Here is a 20,158-nt window from a genome sequence, read left to right on the forward strand (position 1 = left end):
CTTATATGGGTGAGATTCATCTAGACAACTTGTCATACAGGAGAGGGGGTTACGCTGTGAGGCAATGGCCTTAAGTTGATCCAGCCAGGAAGATGAGAGAAGGGAGCTGGGAGTAGTCAGTCAACAGGGCAGTTAGCTACGAGGTATGTAGGCCCAGCATCCTGTCAGGGAACCATTTTATTAGGAGGGATGGCTAAGACTAAGCCCCTGATCAAAGGGCTCAACATCTAATTGTGCAGCAGTAGTTACACATGGGAAAATTAGAGAACACCCTAAGACCCTCTCTGATTATGACCTAAATGTGTGTTACAGATTCCAGGGATGTAGAAGGTACGAGTTTAATGTGAGTTCAAGCAGTTAGGGAAAGAAAGCCTCAGTGAGAAGTCTGGAGTTGGACCTTGAATGGCAAATTGTGATAAGGGTGCTCCAGGAAAAGGAGTGGGTGGCAAGAGCACATGAGCAAAGACGAGACAGTGACTGTGGAAAAGGGAGAGGATGGGCCTGTGTGCATTGTTTATGTCCAGGCCCCTTGATCTGTAGAGTTTCCCATGGCCTGGATTTTGCTGATTGCACACTTATGGTGCAGTTCAGCAGTTTTCCTCTGTATTTCCTGCAAATTAGCAGCTGGACCCAGTAGCGTGATGAGATTCAGGTTCAGTCCCTTTGGCAAGTCTGTAAGTGGTTGTGTGTTCTTTTGTCACATCAGTAAAGGTAGGTGTAAGGATCTGGGGTTTCACTTTACCCTACTTAACAAGCCCATAATTAATCTGCTACTGTTTTATATTCTAACCTCATAGAGCTCCCTCTTCTGCTGTTTCAAATAGTGTTTAAAAAGTATAATGGCTTGCTTTCTGAGATATCCTGGTCTGTTACCCCCCAACACCCCCGCCCCACTTTTATTTGGACCATCTCTTTTCTTCATTTCTGTCTTGCTCAGTTTTGATTCCTCTCCCAGCAGTACCCTGTCCTAGGAAGGAGCCTTGGTTAGTTTCATGAGTTTATAGGGTTAGATTGCTTCAGCTCCTTTGGGCCCCTTGCCCCAAATCCCTCCAGTTTCAGTTGCTATTCTCAAATTGGCCCACATTGCTTTTCGCTGAGTACTTGGTTATCTTGGGATTCTTCTGTTCTCTGATCTGTCTGATGCCCTATTGTTTTCCTCTGTGTTGATCTGCACAGCTGCTTATAGAATTCATGTCTTGTGGCTGTTAATGTTTTTTCCCTGCCTGCTTGTGTATGAGGGTTTATGAGGATGCTTTATCTTCTAGTTTTGTTTTAAATGTTATCCATGGGTTTTTTAGTTGCTATCTAGTCCTGGTTTTATATGGAGATTCAGATATATCAAAAGGCTCTATTGCCACTGCTATAGCCATTTCTCCAGAATTCCCATTGTAGGTTCTTGAGTAGAAAGATGACACAGTCGAGACAGAATGAAATGTCTCACCTAACATCTTTTAAAAAATTAATTAATTAATTAATTAATTTTTGGCTGCATTGGGTCTTTGTTGCTCCGCATGGGGTTTCTCTAGTTGAGGCAGGTGGGGGCTACTCTTCATTGCAGTGAGGGGGCTTCTCATTGCGGTGGCTTCTCTTGTTGTGGAGCACGGGCTCTAGGTGCACGGGCTTCAGTAGTTGTGGCTCATGGGCTCTAGAGCGCAGGCTCAGTAGTTGTGACGCACGGGCTTAGTTGCTCCGTGCCATGTGGGATCTTCCCGGACCAGGGCTCAAACCCGTGTCCCCTGCATTGGCAGGTGGATTCTTAACCACTGCACCACCAGGGAAGTTCTCACCTAACATCTTACATGGCGTAGAGACAGTGTGGCCATTAGTCCCCATTTGTTCTTTAACTTTCTCTTTTCTCTAAATTGAGAAGTGTTATTTGCTATAATGCCCATGTGCAGATTTCTGTGGAAATAATAGCTTCTTATCATCACTCTTTTCAGGTTCACTAAGAATCTTTCCCCGGACAAAATCAATTTGAGCACCCTGAAAGGGGAGGGTCAGCTGACCAACTTGGAGCTGGATGAAGAGGTTCTACAGAATGTGCTGGAGCTTCCCACCTGGTTAGCCATCACTCGGGTCTACTGCAACAGGGCCTCAATCCGGGTGAGAATGGGGGTCAGAGTACTGCTGCTCTCTTTGGACAGCAGGCCTGCCTTCTTGAGGGGTGACTCCCACAGTCCTGAGTCTTTGCTTTCCTCTTTCAGATCCAGTGGACAAAGTTGAAGACACACCCAATTTGCTTGGTAATGGCCTTTCTTGATTGCAAGTAATCAAATGGGGATGGCCGGGGTAAGGTTTTAGAAGATCTGAGAGAAGATGGGGAGGAGCCCTGATGGGCTGTCCCTTTTGGGAGTGTGGGTTCTTCTGTCTGGCTTGCGAGCTTCTCTGTGAGACAGAGTGACTATTGTCTGGGCTTTTTCTGGAACTGCTGTGCAACATAGCAGTTAGCACTGAGACACAAGACCCTGGAGTCCTGAGTTGGTTTTGTTTTATTTTGATTTTCGTTTTTATTTTAAAACAAGTTTTGCTGCCCAGGTTCTACCTTTACATTTCCTTTGGACTCCTGACAGAGGAAAAATTAGAAGTTTAGTTCCTGTTGACTGTTGGGTGATTATCAGCTGAAAGCCCTCCAGGAACTGATTGATACATATCTTTACCCCAAGGACTGGAGTCCCCAGGAATAGTAATATCTCGGTAACTTGGATATATGTTTTCTTTTTCTGCTGTGAGCTAATCCCATGCTTGTCATGGAGTTCTGCTGCTAATGGAAATGGAAGGGGGAAGATGAGGGCTCTCTTTGTATTTCAGTTTGTTCATTCATTCATTCGACAGACATTTATTATCTGCCTACTGTGGGCACAGCCCTCGACTAGGTATTGGAGCACAGAGATGGGTAAGACACAGTCTGTGCTGTGTGGGATTTTGTGCAGATGCTTAGCTCTCTGTGACTTTTATTTCAGTGTCTGGATAAGGTAGAGGTGGAGATGAAGACATGTGAAGAGCCTCGGTCCCCCAATGGACAGTCTCCTATTGCCCTTGCTTCAGGGCAGAGGTTAGTTGCTTTGGGTCCTATTATTTCCAACATATTAACTGGTTCGGATCACCTTTTAATTAAAAAATAAAAACTTTATTATGGAAAATTTCAAACATGCACTGAAATAGAATAGTGTACTGAACCCCCATGCACTGAAGATCTAACTTTCACAATTCTCAACATTTTACCATTCTTTTTCTACCTTTCTTCTGCCACTGTATGTGTGTGTATGTGTGTGTGTTCGCACACTCTGTAGTTCTTATTTATTTATTTATTTATGGCTGTGTTGGGTCTTCGTTGCTGCACGCGGGCTTTCTCTAGTTGCGGTCAGCGGGGGCTACTCTTCGTTGCGGTGTGCGGGCTTCTTATTGTGGTGGCTTCTCTTGTTGCAGAGCAGGGGCTCTAGGTGCGAAGGCTTCCGTAGGTGTGGCACGCGGGCTCTTGGAGCGCAGGCTCAGTAGTTGTGGTGCACGGGCTTAGTTGATCCGCGGCATGTGGGATCTTCCTGGACCAGGGCTTGAACCCGTGTTCCCTTTGTTGGCAGGAGGATTCTCAACGACTGCACCACCAGGGAAGCCCCACTCTGTAGTTCTTTTTTTTTTTTTTCACTCTGTAGTTCTTGAAAGCAAATCCCAGGTGCCATATCATTCCACTTGTAAATACTTCTGTATTGTGTGTCTTTAACAGACAGGATTGAGAAGAAAGAAAACACCCCACAGTACTATTATCACAATTAATAGAATTAATAGGGATTCCTTAATATCATCTAATACTTACTGCATATTCAGTTTTCCTGAATTGTCTCTGAAATATTTTTTTACAATTCAGTGTGGCTCCACAGAGCTCCACACCTTATATTTGGGGATATGCCTTTTAAAGCTCTTTAACTCTGAACAGTCCCCCATCCCTACACTTTTTTATATATCATTTGTTTTTTGTAGAAACTGGAGTATTTCTTCTAAAGAATTTCCCACATTTTATATTTTGGCTGATTGTGTCCTCGAGGTGTCATTTTAAATGTTTCTTGTTTAATCTGGTAGTTAGATTTAAAGGCTGGATTTGATTCATTTGTTTGTTTGTTTTCTTGGTAAAAATACTTCATGAATGGTACCACGTATTTCCTACTGTAACGAAACGGGAGGCACATAATATTCCTTTGGTTAGGATTAATCAGTGGATTCAGATGATGTTGGCCTGACTTGTCCGTTATGATAAGTTCCTCATCTACCTCTTACCTCATGGTTTAAGGATCATTGATGATGGTTGTCTGTAGATCTGTTATATCATTGTAGGATAGAAAATAGAGATTTTATAATTCTTTTTTCCTATTGCATTTATTAGTTGTGATTTTCTATAAAGAACTTTCTTTCACCAACTATTTGAAATACAGTTTGTACAGGAATGTCAGGATAAATGCTGGATTCTTTTTTTTTTTTTTTCTTAGCTGTGTCAGCACTTAGTTGTGGCACATGGGGTGTTTGTTGAGGTGTGCAGGATCTTTCATTGCAGCGCGGGCTCTGCCTTGCAGCGCATGGGCTTCTCTCTAGTTGTGGCGTGCAGGTTTGCTCTCTCTAGTTGTGGCGCATGTGGGCTCTGTAGTTTGCAGCGTGCGGGCTCAGTAGTTGTGGCATGCGGGCTTAGTTGCCCCGCGGCATGTGGGATCTTAGTTCCCCGACCAGGGATCGAACCCGCGTCCCCTGCATTGGAAGGCGGATTCTTTACCACTGGACCACCAGGGAAGTCCCTGTATTTTTTATTCATATACTGAATCTTGGTTCCTAACTACAATAATATAATAAATGATTTACTTTTACAGTAGTGTCAAAAAATAAGAAAATCAGTATTATAACTATCGATACGACTACTGAATGCAGTAGCTTTCTTTGTGTGTATGTGTGTTTTAACCTTATGATATATCCTATTAGGGATGTATTGTCAAAATACTGTGTTTTAGGGCTTCCCTGGTGGCGCAGTTGTTGGGAGTCCACCTGCCAATGCAGGGGACACGGGTTCGTGCCCTGGTCCGGGAAGATCCCACATGCCACGGAGCTAGGCCCGTGAGCCATGGCCGCTGAGCCTGCGTGTCCGGAGCCTGTGCTCTGCAACAGGAGAGGCCACAACAGTGAGAGGCCTGCGTACCGCAAAAAAAAAAAAAATACTGTGTTTTAAAATTACTTGAAATCATTCTTCTTATGGTTGGATACCAATTTGACATACAGAGGCATTCATTTGTTTCATTTTTTTTTAAGACAGTATAAGAGCAGTTTTAGGTTTAAACAGTACTATTAACAGCAAGGTACAGAGGTTTCCCATATACCCCCTGCTCTCACACATGCATAGCCTCCCTCATTATTGACATCCCCCACTGGAGTGGTATATTTGTTACAATAGATAAACCTACATTGACACATCAGAATCACACAAAGTCCATAGTTTACATTAAGGTTCACTCTTGGTGGTACATTCTACAGGTTTGGACAAATATATAATGACATATATTCACCATTATAGATTCATACAGTGTATTTTCATTGCCCTAAAAATCCTCTGTGCTCCACCTAGTCATCCCTCTCCCTGCCCCAACCCCTGGCAACCACTGGTCCTTTCACTGTCTCCATAGTTTTTCCTTTTCCAGGATGATTCCTTCTATTTAGATTGCCTTCTTTCACTTAGTAATATGCATTTAAGGTTCCTCCGTGTCTTTTTAGGACTCTATATCTCATTTCTTTTTAGTGCTGAATAATATTTCATTGTCTGTATATACCACAGTTTATTTATCCATTCACCTATTAGGGCATCTTGGTTGCTTCCAAATTTTGACAATTATGAATAAAGCTGCTATAAATGTCCATGTGCAGGTTTTCCTATGGACATTAAGTTTTCAACTCCTTTGAGTAAATACAAAGGAGCATGATTGCTGGATCTGTGGTGAGAGTATGTTCAGTTTTGGAAGAAACCACCAAACTGTCTTCCAAAATGGCTGTACCATTTTGCATTCCTACCAGCAGTGAATGAGAGTTCCTGCTGCTCCATGTCCTTGTCAGCATTTGGTGTTGTCAGTGATCTGCATTTTGACCATTCTGATAGGTGCATAGTGGAATCTCATTGTTGTTCTAATTTACATTTCCCTGATGACATATGATGTAGAGCTTATAAGACACGTGCTTATTTGCTATCTGTATATCATTTTTTGTAAGGTATCTATGAAGGTCTTTGGCCCATTTTTTAATTGGGTTGTTTGTTTTATTGTTGAGTTTTAAGAGTTCTTTGTATATTTTGGGTAACAGTCTTTTATCAGATGTGTCTTTTTCAGATATATTCTCCCAGTCTGTGGACGGTCTTCTCATTCTCTTGACCTTGTCTTTCACAGAGCAGATTTTTACCTTTAATGAAGTCCAGCTTATCCATAATTTCTTTCATGAATAGCGCCTTTGGTGTTGTATCTAAAATGTAATCGCTATAACCAGGGTTATCTAGGTTTTTTCGTATGTTATCTTCTAGGAGTTTTATATCAGTTTGTTTTAAATTTTTAAATTCTTTTTATTTTTTAACCTATGTAAAATTACATAGTTCCAAAGTTAAAACTATAACACAAGGCATGTTATATGTATGTATGTTTGTATTGTCCCCACTCTGTTTCTTACACAAAATGTAGCATACCATAAACACTTTCCACATTGCTTTTTTCTTTTAAAAGTGTATCCTGGAGAGCACTTCATAGAAGTATGTAGAGAGATATTTCTTATTCCTTTTTGCACCTGCAAAATACTCAGTATATTTTATAGAGGCGTCATTGTTCATATAGCCAGTTCTTTGTTGATAGACATTTGAATTATTTCTAGGGTTTTTGCTGTTACAAGTAGTGCAGTAATAAATGACCTTGTTCGTAAGTTACTTAGTATTTTTCCAGCATATTTTTTAAAACAGCTTTATTGAGGTATAATTCACATACTACAGAATTCATCCATTTGAAGTACACAATTCAGTAGTTTTTAGTGTATACACCATGTTGTGCAACCATCAACACAATCAATTTTAGAACATTTTTATCACCCCAAAAGAAACTCTATACCTATTAGCAGTCACTCTTCATTCTCCCCTGCCTTAGCCTTAGGCAACCATAAATCTGCTTTCTGTATCTATTCTGATCATTTCATATAAATGGAATCATATATTATGTGGTCTTTTGTGATTGGTGTCTTTCACTTAGCATAGCGTTTTCAAGGTTCAGCTATGTTGTAGCATGTATCAGTACTTTATTCCTTTTATGGCTGAATAATATTCTATTGTGTGGATATGCCACATTTTATTTATCCATTCGTCAGTTGATGGACATTTGGTTTGTTTCCACTTTTTTTGCTAGCATATTTTGGGATAGATTCCTGGAAGTGGGGCTGCTGGGTCAAATAGCAAATGCATGTATAATTTTGATAGATGTTGCTAAATTACCCTCCGTAAGGATTTTGTAATTTCGTGTTACCACCAGCAATGTTGTAAGAGTTCTTGTTTTCCAAGAGCCTTGCCAATAGACAATATTTTCAAACTTTAGGCTTCTTATTTTTTTAATTTTTGGCTTTGTTGGGTCTTTGTTGCTGCGCGCGGGCTTTCTCTAGTTGTGAGTGGGGCTGCTCTTCTTTGTGGTGCGCCGGCTTCTCATTGCGGTGGCTTCTCTTGTTGCAGAGCATGGGATTTAGGCGCGCGGGCTTTAGTAGTTGTGGCACGTGGGCTCAGTAGTTGTGGCTTGCGGGTTTTAGAGTGCAGGCTCGGTAGCTGTGGCGCACGGTCTTAGTCGCTCTGTGGCATGTGGGATCTTCCCAGACCATGGCTCGAACCCATGTCCCCTGCATTGGCAGGCGGATACTTAACCGCTGCACCACCAGGGAATTCCAAACTTTAGGATTTTTGTCTAAAGATAACACATGGTATTTCTGTGTAGTTTTTTGGTAAGTTATATTGGAGTACACAAATAAGTGTATAGATTAATGATTCTTTACAAGAAGAAACAGACCACTTCCAGAAACCCAGAAGCCTCCTGCACCCTTCCTAGTCATACAAACCCTCAAAGATAACTTTATCCTGATTTTTAACACCACACGTTAGTTTTCCCTATTTTTAAAGTTATATAAATGTAATCACAAATTATGTCATCATTTGTGTCTACATACTTTAGCTCAACATGATGTTTGTGAAAGTCATCCATGTGGTTACATGTAGTTATCATTCATTCATCCTCATTACTGTATGTTATTCCATTATATGCCACAATTATCCATTCTGTTGTAGATGGACATTTGATTTGTTTGCAGTTTCTGGCTATTAAGCATACTGATGCTACATCGAACTGTTCTCTATCATGACTGTGGTGGTTGATACATGACTCTATGCATTTGTCGAAACCCTGGACGTGTACACCACAAAGAATGATCTTTTCTATACGTAAATTAAAAATATGTAAGAAAAAAGAATAGTGATGCTGTGAACGTTCTTATACATACCTCTTGGTGAACATATGTACACATTTCTGATTTGTATATATCTAGCAGTAGAGTTGCAGGGTCATAGGCTGTGCATATTTTCTGCTTTAGTTCATACTGCTGGACAGTTTTCCAAAGTGCTTGTACCACTTTTCCCCCTGGCAGTGTTGCTAGCACTTAGTATTGTCTCTCTTTCTATTTTAGCCATCTAATACGTGTGTAGTTGTATCACATTATGATTTTAGTTTGCATTTTTTTGAGGATTTGTTTATTAGAATTTAAAATATCCTCTTTCACAAAGCATTGATGTATTCTGCCCATTTATCTTTTTTTTTTTTTTTTGTGGTACGCGGGCCTCTCACCGTTGTGGCCTCTCCCGTTGCGGAGCACAGGCTCCGGACGCGCAGGCTCAGCGGCCATGGCTCATGGGCTTAGCCGCTCCGTGGCATGTGGGATCTTCCCGGACCGGGGCACGAACCCGTGTCCCCTGCATCGGCAGGCGGACTCTCAACCACTGCGCCACCAGGGAAGCCCCCATTTATCTTTTGGGTTATTTTGGGGGTTATTTGTCTTTTTCTTATTAATTTGTAGAAGTTCTTTATACTGGAAACAAGTCCTTGGTTATATACATATATTACAAATATCTTCTCCTACTATGTGGGTTCCCTATCACTGCTAATGTTACTTTTTTGTTGACCAGAAATGATTAATTTAATACCGTCCTTTATAACTATTTTTCCCTTTATGGTTAGCACTTTTTTTTTCCCTACTACATTGTCACTTTTGTCATAAATCAAGTGACTCTCAGTGTAGTTTTTATTTATGAGTGAGGTTGAACATCATTTTATGTTTAATATCTATTTGCATTATTTTTCTGTTAACTGTCCCTACTTTGTCCCATTTTTATTGGGCTCTTGGTCTTTTTCTTCTGAGTTTTTTGAAACTCTTTATACATTAGAGATATTAACCCTTTGTGATATAAATTGCAAAGTTTTTTTTTTCCAGTTTGTAATTCCCAGACTTTTTAATCTCTTGTAATGAGAACTGTTTCACCTACATGTTAAGAATGTCTGTGTTTTCCACGTCCTGAAGGACTTTAAGGATGGCCTTTGTTCCTCTCCCTGCTGTTTCTGCGTCTCACTATAAAGCACAGCTATGCTCTTTGGGATAGATTTGACAGGGCAGAGGTGGGACTGTTCTTGACTAGATTTCACAGTACTAGACCTCATGCTAACCTGGCTGTACTTCTTTCCTCTTTTCACTACTTTTGCAGAGTATGTTCTGTCTTTGAAGATATTATAGAAACCTAGTGTTTCCTTTCTGTTGTTATAGCTCTCCTCACAGACAATATTCAATATTTATTCAGGTAGTTTGTGGACTGTGAAAGTATTTTTTTCAATTTATTCTTTCTAACCAGAGATTGTTTCTAGGTCAACTCTTTCTTTTATTCCATTCTTTAAAAAAAATCTCATCAGAAAGAGTACTACATGGTCATAAAAATTTTTAGAAATGTAAAAAATATAAAGCAGAAATGGGAGGAGAAAAATTTTTTTAAAGTCATCCACAGTTCGGGCTTCCCTGGTGGTGCAGTGGTTGAGAGTCTGCCTGCCGATGCAGGGTCCACGGGTTCGTGCCCCGGTCCGGGAAGATTCCACATGCCACGGAGCGGCTGGGCCCGTGAGCCATGGCCGCTGAGCCTGCGCGTCCGGAGCCTGTGCTCCACAACGGGAGAGGCCACAACAGTGAGAGGCCCACGTACTGCAAAAAAAAAAAAAAAAAAAAAAAGTCATCCACAGTTCTAGCATCCAAAGAGAGGCGTTGTTAAGAGTCTTGTCTTATGTCTTCCAGTATAAAGAGTATGCCTACAAATTCCCTGGCTGCCCAGTGGTTAGGACTCGGCGCTTTCATTGCCAGGGCCCGGGTTCAATCCCTGATCAGGGAAGTAGAATCCCGCAAGCTGCACGGCATGGCCAAAAAAAAAAAAAAAAAAAAAATAGAGTGTGTGTCAAATCTCATATGATCCTGAATGCTGGTCTGCCTTGTTTGTTGTAGTGAGTATGGCTTTGCCGAGAAGGTGGTGGAGGGGATGTTCATCGTCGTCAATTCCATCACCATCAAGATTCACTCCAAGGCCTTCCACGCTTCTTTTGAATTGTGGCAGCTCCAGGGCTATAGTGTGAACCCCAACTGGCAGCAGAGTGACCTCCGCCTCACCCGTATCACTGACCCCCGCCGAGGAGAGGTGACAGCCCTGGCATTCTGAGAAGGGAGAATGGGGGGTTCAAAATAGGACTCATTCTTAAAGGATGTTATTCCTGCTTTGGGGATTTCCTCAAAGTCTCCCCCATTCTTGGGAACCCAAGAATCCCTTCTGTCCAGTGTTACTGTTACATTGTTTCCTCAATTATGGATCTCTGATCCACTGCCTTCTGTGGGTAGGATCCCAGCTGAGAATGGTGGGGGTCTCTGCCTTGCCAGTCTTTTCCCCTTGGACTTCCTGCCTCTTGATTCATTTCATCCACAGAATTAAGGGATTTTACTTTCTTTCCTTCTAGGTTTTAACATTTAAGGAAATAACTTGGCAAACACTTCGAATTGAGGCAGATGCTACAGACAATGGTGATCAGGACCCAGTCACCACTCCACTGAGGCTTATTACCAACCAAGGCAGGATCCAAATAGCCCTCAAGAGAAGAGTGAGTGTGTTCTCTGTCCTCATGAAAACTTCCATCTTTTATTCTCCCAGATAGCATGGGAGATGGCGTTTCCTCCTCTTTGAGTGTTGCCCGCCCCTGGAATGACATTTGAAAGGGGAGGACCTGCAATTCAGTGTTGCACTGTATCTGCTAATGAGGAAACATTTCTACCTCCCTGTCATTTTAATTTTGAAAACCACGATTTTTACCTGTATATAGGGACACATAGGCAGTTGATCATTGCTGCTTCTTGTTAATCACAGAAAACTTTAGTAGTTTTGTAAGAAATTGACTCTCCACAGTGCTTGATACTTTCGTGTATTGGGGATTGAAAAGCCATCTCTGCAATTGGTTGGGCAGTGGTCACTTTGAGTAGTTGGGATGGTACCAGATGTTGAACCCTGTGTTCTATGTGACCCCTTCAGACCAAAGATTGCAATGTGATAGCCTCCAAGCTGATGTTCCTGTTGGATGACCTGCTCTGGGTGCTAACTGACTCACAACTCAAGGCTATGATGAAATATGCAGAATCACTGAGTGAGGCCATGGAGAAGTCAGCCCAGCAGAGAAAGAGCCTGGCCCCTGAACCTGTACAGGTTAGAGGTGAAACAGAGACCCTTGGTGGCAGTGGGGAGATGGTAGGCCGGACCTAATTCACACCTCCACCGTATGTGGAGCCTAGACTTTATTAGGCTTATTTGGGGGAATTTGTCATTCACTTCTGTAGGTACATAGGCTTTGCCTGTGCCTCTGATTTATTCAGTTATTCTGTTCTTTGGGTGCCTCTAGTGTGTTAGGTATACAGTGTTAGCCACTGGAAAGCCTCTTGTTCCTGTCCTTGGAACCCTTGCTGTCTTAAAATATGGACTATAAACAAGTTATTACAATATGATGCTGTAATAGAGGTAAACACTGTGCCATGAGAGCACAAAGAAAAGGGATCCAACTACCTGGGCTGAAAGAGAGCATTTAGGGAAGACTTCCTGGAGGAGGTGTTTTAGCATCAGTCAGCTAAGTTCTAGGGGGGTGGGAGCTTAGAAGGCAATTCAAATTTCAGAACAGGACTCTGACAGTTACTAGATTAATTATAATTTGGCTTCTTGGAGTTTGGGTTATTTAAGTGGGATAGACCTACATGAGATACCAGGCGAATAGTTATGAGAAGGAAGGGACACCTTGTCAAATTGTGGTTTTCTTCAGGCTGAACTAAAGCTTAAAGAAAGCCAGCAAGGAGGCTGTCTGGGTCTGGCTTCTTGTTTCTCTCTGTCACATGTAGATCACCCCACCTGCTCCCAGTGCCCAGCAGTCCTGGGCCCAGGCGTTCGGTGGCAGCCAGGGCAGCAGCAACAGCAGCAGCAGCCGCCTCAGCCAGTACTTTGAGAAATTTGATGTGAAAGAGTCCTCCTACCATCTGCTCATCTCCCGCCTGGATCTGCACATTTGTGATGATAGCCAGTCCCGAGAGCCAGGTACCCCGTGAGGCCTAAGCCTGTGCAGGGTAGTCCATCACCACCTGGAGCTCTGGGCAAAGCTTGGGGATGGAAGGCTGTTTTCAAGACTCTGTGGGGTATTTGTCTGGCTCCCCTTAATCACAGGCCTTCCTCAGGCCTCTGTGCTCCTGTGGCAGCTCTGTCAGCAAGTGCTCTTCAGCTTTTAGGATGCAGCAGAACTACCTGTGAGATAGTAAGACACAGGAGCTGGGCCTCTTCCCAGCCCCCACTAAATCGGAATCTTCAGGGGTAGAGCCCAAGCAGTGTATACTTTTTTTTCCCTCCCCAGAATCTTTTGGGCAATGCTAACCACTGGTATAAGCTTTCAGGAGAGTAAATTCAACTATAGGAAACCTCAGAATTTTCAGATCTTTGAGTCAATTTAAATAGTTATTATGTATAAATGTGTTCTTCCCAAGCAGAGGGGTTATGGTGTGTTCTTGTCATGCTTTTTCATTCATTAGAGCAATTTTTTTTTTAACATGGTGTTCCCTAAATCACATATTAATTTAAACTGCATCAATAGAAGTGTGGGTTCCAGAACTCTGGAAATTCTTCTCTGGCACCTTTGTAGACTCCATTTGGAACTCTAAGCCTTGTTTTTGATGCTGTCCTTGAGGACATTAACAAAGAGAAAGCATCCCAGGAAGGGTGTGCAGGTTGTTTAATGCTATGGAAACCATAGCATAGCAGGAAAGAGTTGAAAGACACAGGGATATTTCATATGAAAAAGAGTAGACACAGGATATAGGAGAGCCATCTTTAAATAAAGAGAGGGCGTTAATGCAGAGTGGAGTGGTCGTTAGGAAAGTCAAGCCCAGAGCCCTTCAGACATTGCTTTTATTTTGTGGTGCTCTAAGCAGAGCATAAACAAATAGCACCTGCTTTTTTGGCAGACATCTCTGCCCATTTGAGACTCACTAGAGCAACTGGTATTAAGTATACATACACATTTATTCAGAATGAAAAAATAATTGACTCATTTCTTTCCTTCATGAGCCTTAGGGAAATCACTTCACCTCTCTTGAGTTTCTTCATTTGTGAACTTAAGTTAAATCATATCTTACTCATTTACCTTATAGGTTGTTATCAGGCTCAAATGACACAATATACTGAATTTGGAGGACATCAGTCATAGGCCAGTATTCGGTATTATTATTTCTCTGCTACCAGTTCCTTCAATACTCTTTGTTCCCCCTCTACACCCCTCTGCCACCAGCTCTTGTTTTTAGATGTCGTCCTATGGAAGCTTGTGTTCTTGCTGCCTTTTCTTCTCTGGAGGTTACGTTTGCTTCTTAATGAGACCTAGATTCATTTTCCTTGGGGAAACCTACTACCTTTTCTTTCTGGGACACCAAGCGCCAATGCCTCTCTTGCTTTGCTATACCTTGGTCTTGAAGTGACTTCAGCCCCTCTCCACTCCCAATATGAAAGAGCTGAAAGGAGCAGTGACAGCATAAAGATTGCTTTTGCCACCACAGAAAATAAATTGCTCACTGGTTTGTTAGCCACTAGTTCTGGAAGTTCTTTGCTAAAACAATTATTGTTTTGTTTGGTTGTTTCTTCCAAGTGTTACTATAAAGACCTTGCAGTTTTGTTTTGTTTTTAAAAATATTTATTTGTTTATTTGGTTGCACTGGGTCTTAGTTGCGGCATGCAGGATCTTCGTTGTGGCGTGCGGGATCTTTTTCAGTTGCAGCATGCAAACTCTTAGTTGTGGCATGCATGTGGGATCTAGTTCCCTGACCAGGGAATGAACCCGGGCCCCCTGCATTGGGAGCGGGGAGTCTTAACCATTGCGCCACCAGAGAAGTCCCTGTTTTGTTTTGTTTTTAATCCTTTCAGAAATCTTTATTAAAAATACATTATTGAGGGCTTCCCTGGTGGCGCAGTGGTTGAGAGTCCGCCTGCCGATGCAGGGGACACGGGTTCGTGCCCCGGTCCGGGAAGATCCCACATGCCGCAGAGTGGCTGGGCCCGTGAGCCATGGCCGCTGAGCCTGTGTGTCCGGAGCCCGTACTCTGCGATGGGAGAGACCACAACAGTGAGAGGCCCGCGTACCGCAAAAAAACCCAAAAAACAAACAAACAAACAAAAATACATTATTGAGAGTTTCGTCCTTTTGCTTGATAAGGGCGTATAGCACTGTCCTCTTCATCTAACAGGGTCCTGCAATCAGAGGTGAATGACTAGCCTTCCCTGAAGCCCCCATGTATTTATTAAGCTAAGTGAATCTACTTGGTGGATTTTAGGGAAGTTTTGGATGAGATATTTTTATTTTATTTTATTTATTTTAAAATAAATTTATTTATTTATTTATGGCTGTGTTGGGTCTTCGTTTCTGTGCGCAGGCTTTCTCTAGTTGCGGCGAGCAGGAGCTACTCTTCATCACGGTGCGCGGGCTGCTCATTGTCGTGGCTTCTCTTGTTGTGGAGCACAGGCTCTAGACACGCAGGCTCAGTAGTTGTGGCTCACGGGCTTAGTTGCTCCGCGGCATGTGGGATCTTCCCAGACCAGGGCTCAAACCCGTGTCCCCTGCATTGGCAGGCAGATTCTTAACCACTGCGCCACCAGGGAAGCCCTGGATAAGATAGTTTTAGATAGAGGGATAAATCCCAGCCAACCATACCCAGGTGTGGCAGATGACTCTGTGAAGAGGCAAGGAACACAAAGAGTTCTTGTGACTTTGATTCTTCTCCTTGGATTTGGGAAGAAAGGGGAAGGGAGAACTAGGTGTTATGGAAAGGGTGCTAAGATTCTCTGGAGTTGTCCTGTCCAATATGGCAGCCACTAGCCACATATGACTGTTGGGCACTTGAAATATTGGCTGATCCAAATTGAGATGGGGTGCAAGTGTAACATACACCTGGGATTTCGAAGATACCGTACAAAAAACGAGTGTATAATACCTTAATAATTATTTTCATATTGATTACATGTTGAAATGATAATATTTGGAGTATATTGGTTTAAATAATGTGTAATATTAAAATTAAATTCACTTTTTTAAAAAAACTTTTTTAATGTAGCTACTAGAAAATTTTAAATTACTTATGTGGCTTATGTTACATTTCTATGGGATAGCATTGCTCTAGAACTCTCTGTCCAAATGGTAGCCAGTAGCCACATGTGGCTATTTAAATTAAAATCAAAATTAAATAAAATTAAAAATCCAGTTCCTCATTTATACCAACAACATTTCAAGTACTCGTTATAATCTATGGACCATAGAAGATGTCCATCATCACAGAAAGTTCTTTTGGATAATGCTGCTCTAGGGACTTCTTGAAGGCTACATCTGTCTGCTTTTTCATTAAGGGACACTATAGCCTTGGTATTGGAGGTGAAGTTATTGGAAACTTGGTGGGTAACTGGGGACGGCTTGGCTTGCAGTGGGGCAGCACTGTCTCTTAAAATCAAACTGGAGCAGCTCACCCTTCAGGCTTCTGGGAGAAGGAGGGTGGTTGATGGGGAAAAGAGGGTCATCTGCCTCTTTTTAGTTATCTCTCTCAGGATAAGGGCTGTGAGCCAAAGCTTTCTTCATCTCTCTTCAGGCTAGGCTATCCTCTCCCACCATCTCACTGGAGAATTTTAGTCATTTATGTACACTATTTACCATTTATGTGTCATATATGATTATGTGTTTATAATTAAATATGTTGATAATGGGTAATTATATTTGATTTCTATTCTAAACCTTATTTTAATATGTTCAGTCGTAGAGTTTATTGTTCTTTTAGTTCCAAATAAATCCAATAGAGGGAGCATGGCTGTGAAACCCTCTCCCTCCAGTAGCCTAGGTCATGCATGTTCAACTGGGATGATACCTCCCCACAGCAGGTAAAAATCCACTCTTTTATTTGAAACAGATACATATTTATTGAGATATCATTCATATACCGTACAATTTACCCATTTAGAATATACAACTCAGTGGTTTTTTTTTTGTGGTACGCGGGCCTCTCACTGCTGTGGCCTCTCCCGTTGCGGAGCACAGGCTCCGGACGCACAGGCTCAGCGGCCATGGCTCACAGGCCCAGCCGCTCCGCGGCATGTGGGATCCTCCCGGACCGGGGCACAAACCCGTGTCCCTTGCATCGGCAGGCGGACTCTCAACCACTGCGCCACCAGGGGAGCCCCTACAACTCAGTGTTTTAAAGTATAGTCATAGGGTTATGTGATCATTACTACAATCTAATTTTAGAACCTTTTTGTCATCCGTAAAAGAAACTCTGTACCCATTAGATGACAGTCCCCATTTTGCAGCTCTAAGCAACCACTGATCTTTCTGTCTTGATGTTTGCCTATTCTGGACGTTGAAAATTGGTTCTTTGGTGAGGGGTGGGGGTGAAAAAAAAATCTTAGATATAACAGTGCTCAACCTTATTGACAGAATTTTATTTCTTAGTATTTAATTTCTCTTATTGAGTTTTCTTGGGTATCATATGAGCAACACTGATGTTGAGTTCATGGAAGATCAGGGCTATAAACTATGGCAAACAGATGGCTGTGATTAGAGGACTTTATCTATTGCTTGATCTCAAAGTCAGATGGTGAGAGGTGGCCTGTACATAGCTAGCAGCTGTCATTGGCTGCCTCATCAGTGTTGTTTATATTTAATCCTTAGTACTTTTGTGATTTGAACTTTGAGAATTAAATAAAAATAGTTTATATTTTATTATTTAATTCTACAAATTGTTCAACAATGAATAATTTAATTAAATGTTGAAAAAGAAAAATACTGACACTATCTGAATATCTAGCACCTAGTTAAGCTAAAGTTATTTTCTCATGTTAAGCAAAAGTTAAAAGCTAACAAAATAATAATTTTAAGAAATTAATTTAAAAACTTTATTTTATTCAAAAATAATTTTGAATAATTAAAATTTGATTATGTCACTATTATGTATTTATATAAATTACTAAATTACATATGTGATTCTATACATTATAATTTATATAAGAAATAAATTACATTAAAAGTTACTCAGCAGGGCTTCCTTGGTGGTGCAGTGGTTAAGAATCCGCCTGCCAATGCAGGGGACATGGGTTCAAGCCCTGGTCCAGGAAGATCCCCCATGCTGCAGAGCAACTAAACCCGTGCTCCACAACTACTGAGCCTGCGCTCTAGAGCCTGTGAGCCACAACTACTGAAGCCCGCGTGCCAGAACTACTGAAGCTCATTCGCCTAGAGCCTGTGCTCTGCACCAAGAGAAGCCACCGCAATAAGAAGCCCACACACCACATTGAAGAGTAGCCCCCACTCGCCGCAATTAAAGAAAGCCTGCGCACAGCAACAAAGACCCAATGCAGCCAAAAATAAATAAATAAATAATATATATATAAAGTTACTCAGCAGATATAGTTATAAACTTAAGTTAAATATTAATAGCTTTAAAATTTTAAATTTAACTTTTCACACTTTATTTTTTAACCTTTTAAAAAAAATTTTTGGCTGCTTTGGGTCTTCGTTGCTATGTGGTGGTCTTTCTCTAGCTGCAGCAAGCGGGGGGCTACTCTTCATTGCGGTGCTTGGGCTTCTCATTGCAGTGGCTTCTCTTGTTGTGGAGCATGGGCTTTAGGTGTGTGAGCTTCAGTAGTTGCAACACGCAGGCTCAGTCGTTGCGGCACATGGGCCCTAGAGTGCACGGGCTTCAGTAGTTGTGGCGCGTGGGCTCAGTAGTTGTGACGCCTGGGCTCTAGGGTATGCGGGCTTCAGTAGTTGTGGTGTGTGGGCTCTAGAGCGCAAGCTCAGTAGTTGTGGCGCACGGGCTTAGTTGCCACATGGCATGTGGGATCTTCCCAGACCAGGGCTCGAACCCGTGTCCCCTGCATTGGCAGGTGGATTCTTAATTACTGTGCCACCAGGGAAGTCCCTTAACTTTTAACTTAAAAGAATTATTTAGTCTTTCTTAACCTGACATTGAATAAAAGGAATAAGCTTTATTCTTATTATGTATAAAGCACAGGTAGACATATAGTACATAAGATATACAGTATATCTGTGGTATTAAATTTCATGGAGAAGGGACAATTAGGAAAAAAATAGCTAAACAGGCTCCTATGAGGTGGTAATTATGACAAAAAGGTTGAGCAACAGGAACACAGGTGTAGGTGTATCTCCTAATAGGATGGTGATTAGTCCAGAACCTTGGTGTGGTGATATCTAGAGTGGATGGAAATGACCCTCCTGGTTGTAGATGTACCAGCTTACAGCTAGAAGGTCCCATGGTATTTCCCTTCACCTGGAAATAGGATGGAAGGGATAGGAGGGAAGTGCAGAACAGGGTAGGTTAGACAACACACATATGTAGAAGAAATAGTCCTGGTTCTTACAGTTCTTAGAGTCTAGTTGGAGAGATAAGACAGAAACATGGAAAGTTCATTCATTTAGTAAGAATTAAATGTAAATTCAAGATAAACAATAGAATATTTGACTTATTGCAAAAAAATTCAGTTATCTACACTATTCTGTATGTTTATAATGTCCTTGTTAGTGCAGTGTTTTTAGTGTTCCATGGTACTTCATATGTACAGTGTGTAATGACAGTCTTATATATCACAGCTTTAGCTAAGATATGAAAGGAAGTAATATAGGTCCTGTTTTTTGGGGAGTTTGGCTTATGCCTCTCCAGGTGTTGTGCAGCGGGGCAGCAATACTAGTATTGCCAGGTTTGGGGGAACCAATCAATCAAGGTTGTCAAGTGTGCCTGTGGGAGACCTAGGACTGGAATTCCAGATTGCTGAGTTTTGCAGTTTCTTTTTTCTTTCCAGAAATCTGACAGCCATTTACAGAGACAGTGGAATATGCTTTTTAAAAAAAATCTTTTAGAGCATGTCCATTGCAATTCAAAAGAGGAGGGCCTCCCGTGAGCCATGGCCGATGAGCCTGCGCGTCCGGAGCCTGTGCTCCACAACGGGAGAGGCCACAGCAGTGAGAGGCCCGCGTAACGCTAAAAAAGAAAAAAAAAAAAAAAAGAGGAGGGCCTCAGCCTTGCAAATCACCTGACATCATGGCCTTTCGGCTACACTTATGTATCAGCCAGTCTTTGAAGCTGACCCTTAGGAGGACTTTTAAGTGCTTCAAGTGGTGTTTAGGCCTCTGTTTCTTCTGCTGCTATTCACCTTTATTTTTCTTTGTAGGTGTCTCCGCAAACAGACTCATGGGTGGTGCAATGCAGCTTACCTTTCGCAAGATGGCATTTGACTATTACCCCTTCCACTGGGCAGGTAGGAGAATTCTGAATGGGTGCAGTTTTAGCGTGGCCTAGGTATTGAGGCCATATGCCTGGGTTCATCCCTGACTGCCCAGCAGAAGGGTGCCAGGGATTGCAGCACATGCTCAGAGAGGTGTTGGCAATAGTCCTTTTCAAGAGGACATCTTCTGGAAACTTGCAGGGTCCACTGTTAATGAGAAGTAGTAGGAGGGGAGGCAGTGTCTGAGATGTTGCTTTTGATTCTGTG

At 42.1% G+C, this 20,158-nt stretch overlaps 1 protein-coding gene across 1 annotated transcript in view; it reads left to right on the top strand.

Moving 5' to 3' along the window:
- UHRF1BP1 (UHRF1 binding protein 1) overlaps nt 1-20,158 on the top strand; it is a 55,045-nt gene that overhangs the window by 15,605 nt on the left and 19,282 nt on the right. The window contains exons 2-9 of the mRNA XM_032648225.1: nt 1,941-2,103; nt 2,205-2,243; nt 2,961-3,052; nt 10,561-10,750; nt 11,064-11,204; nt 11,630-11,800; nt 12,481-12,673; nt 19,838-19,924. Coding sequence (XP_032504116.1) covers nt 1,941-2,103; nt 2,205-2,243; nt 2,961-3,052; nt 10,561-10,750; nt 11,064-11,204; nt 11,630-11,800; nt 12,481-12,673; nt 19,838-19,924 — 1,076 coding nt within the window. The remainder of the gene's footprint in view (nt 1-1,940; nt 2,104-2,204; nt 2,244-2,960; nt 3,053-10,560; nt 10,751-11,063; nt 11,205-11,629; nt 11,801-12,480; nt 12,674-19,837; nt 19,925-20,158) is intronic.

The sequence above is a fragment of the Phocoena sinus genome, chromosome 11, assembly GCF_008692025.1.
Source record: "Phocoena sinus isolate mPhoSin1 chromosome 11, mPhoSin1.pri, whole genome shotgun sequence".
Classification (NCBI taxonomy): domain Eukaryota; kingdom Metazoa; phylum Chordata; class Mammalia; order Artiodactyla; family Phocoenidae; genus Phocoena; species Phocoena sinus.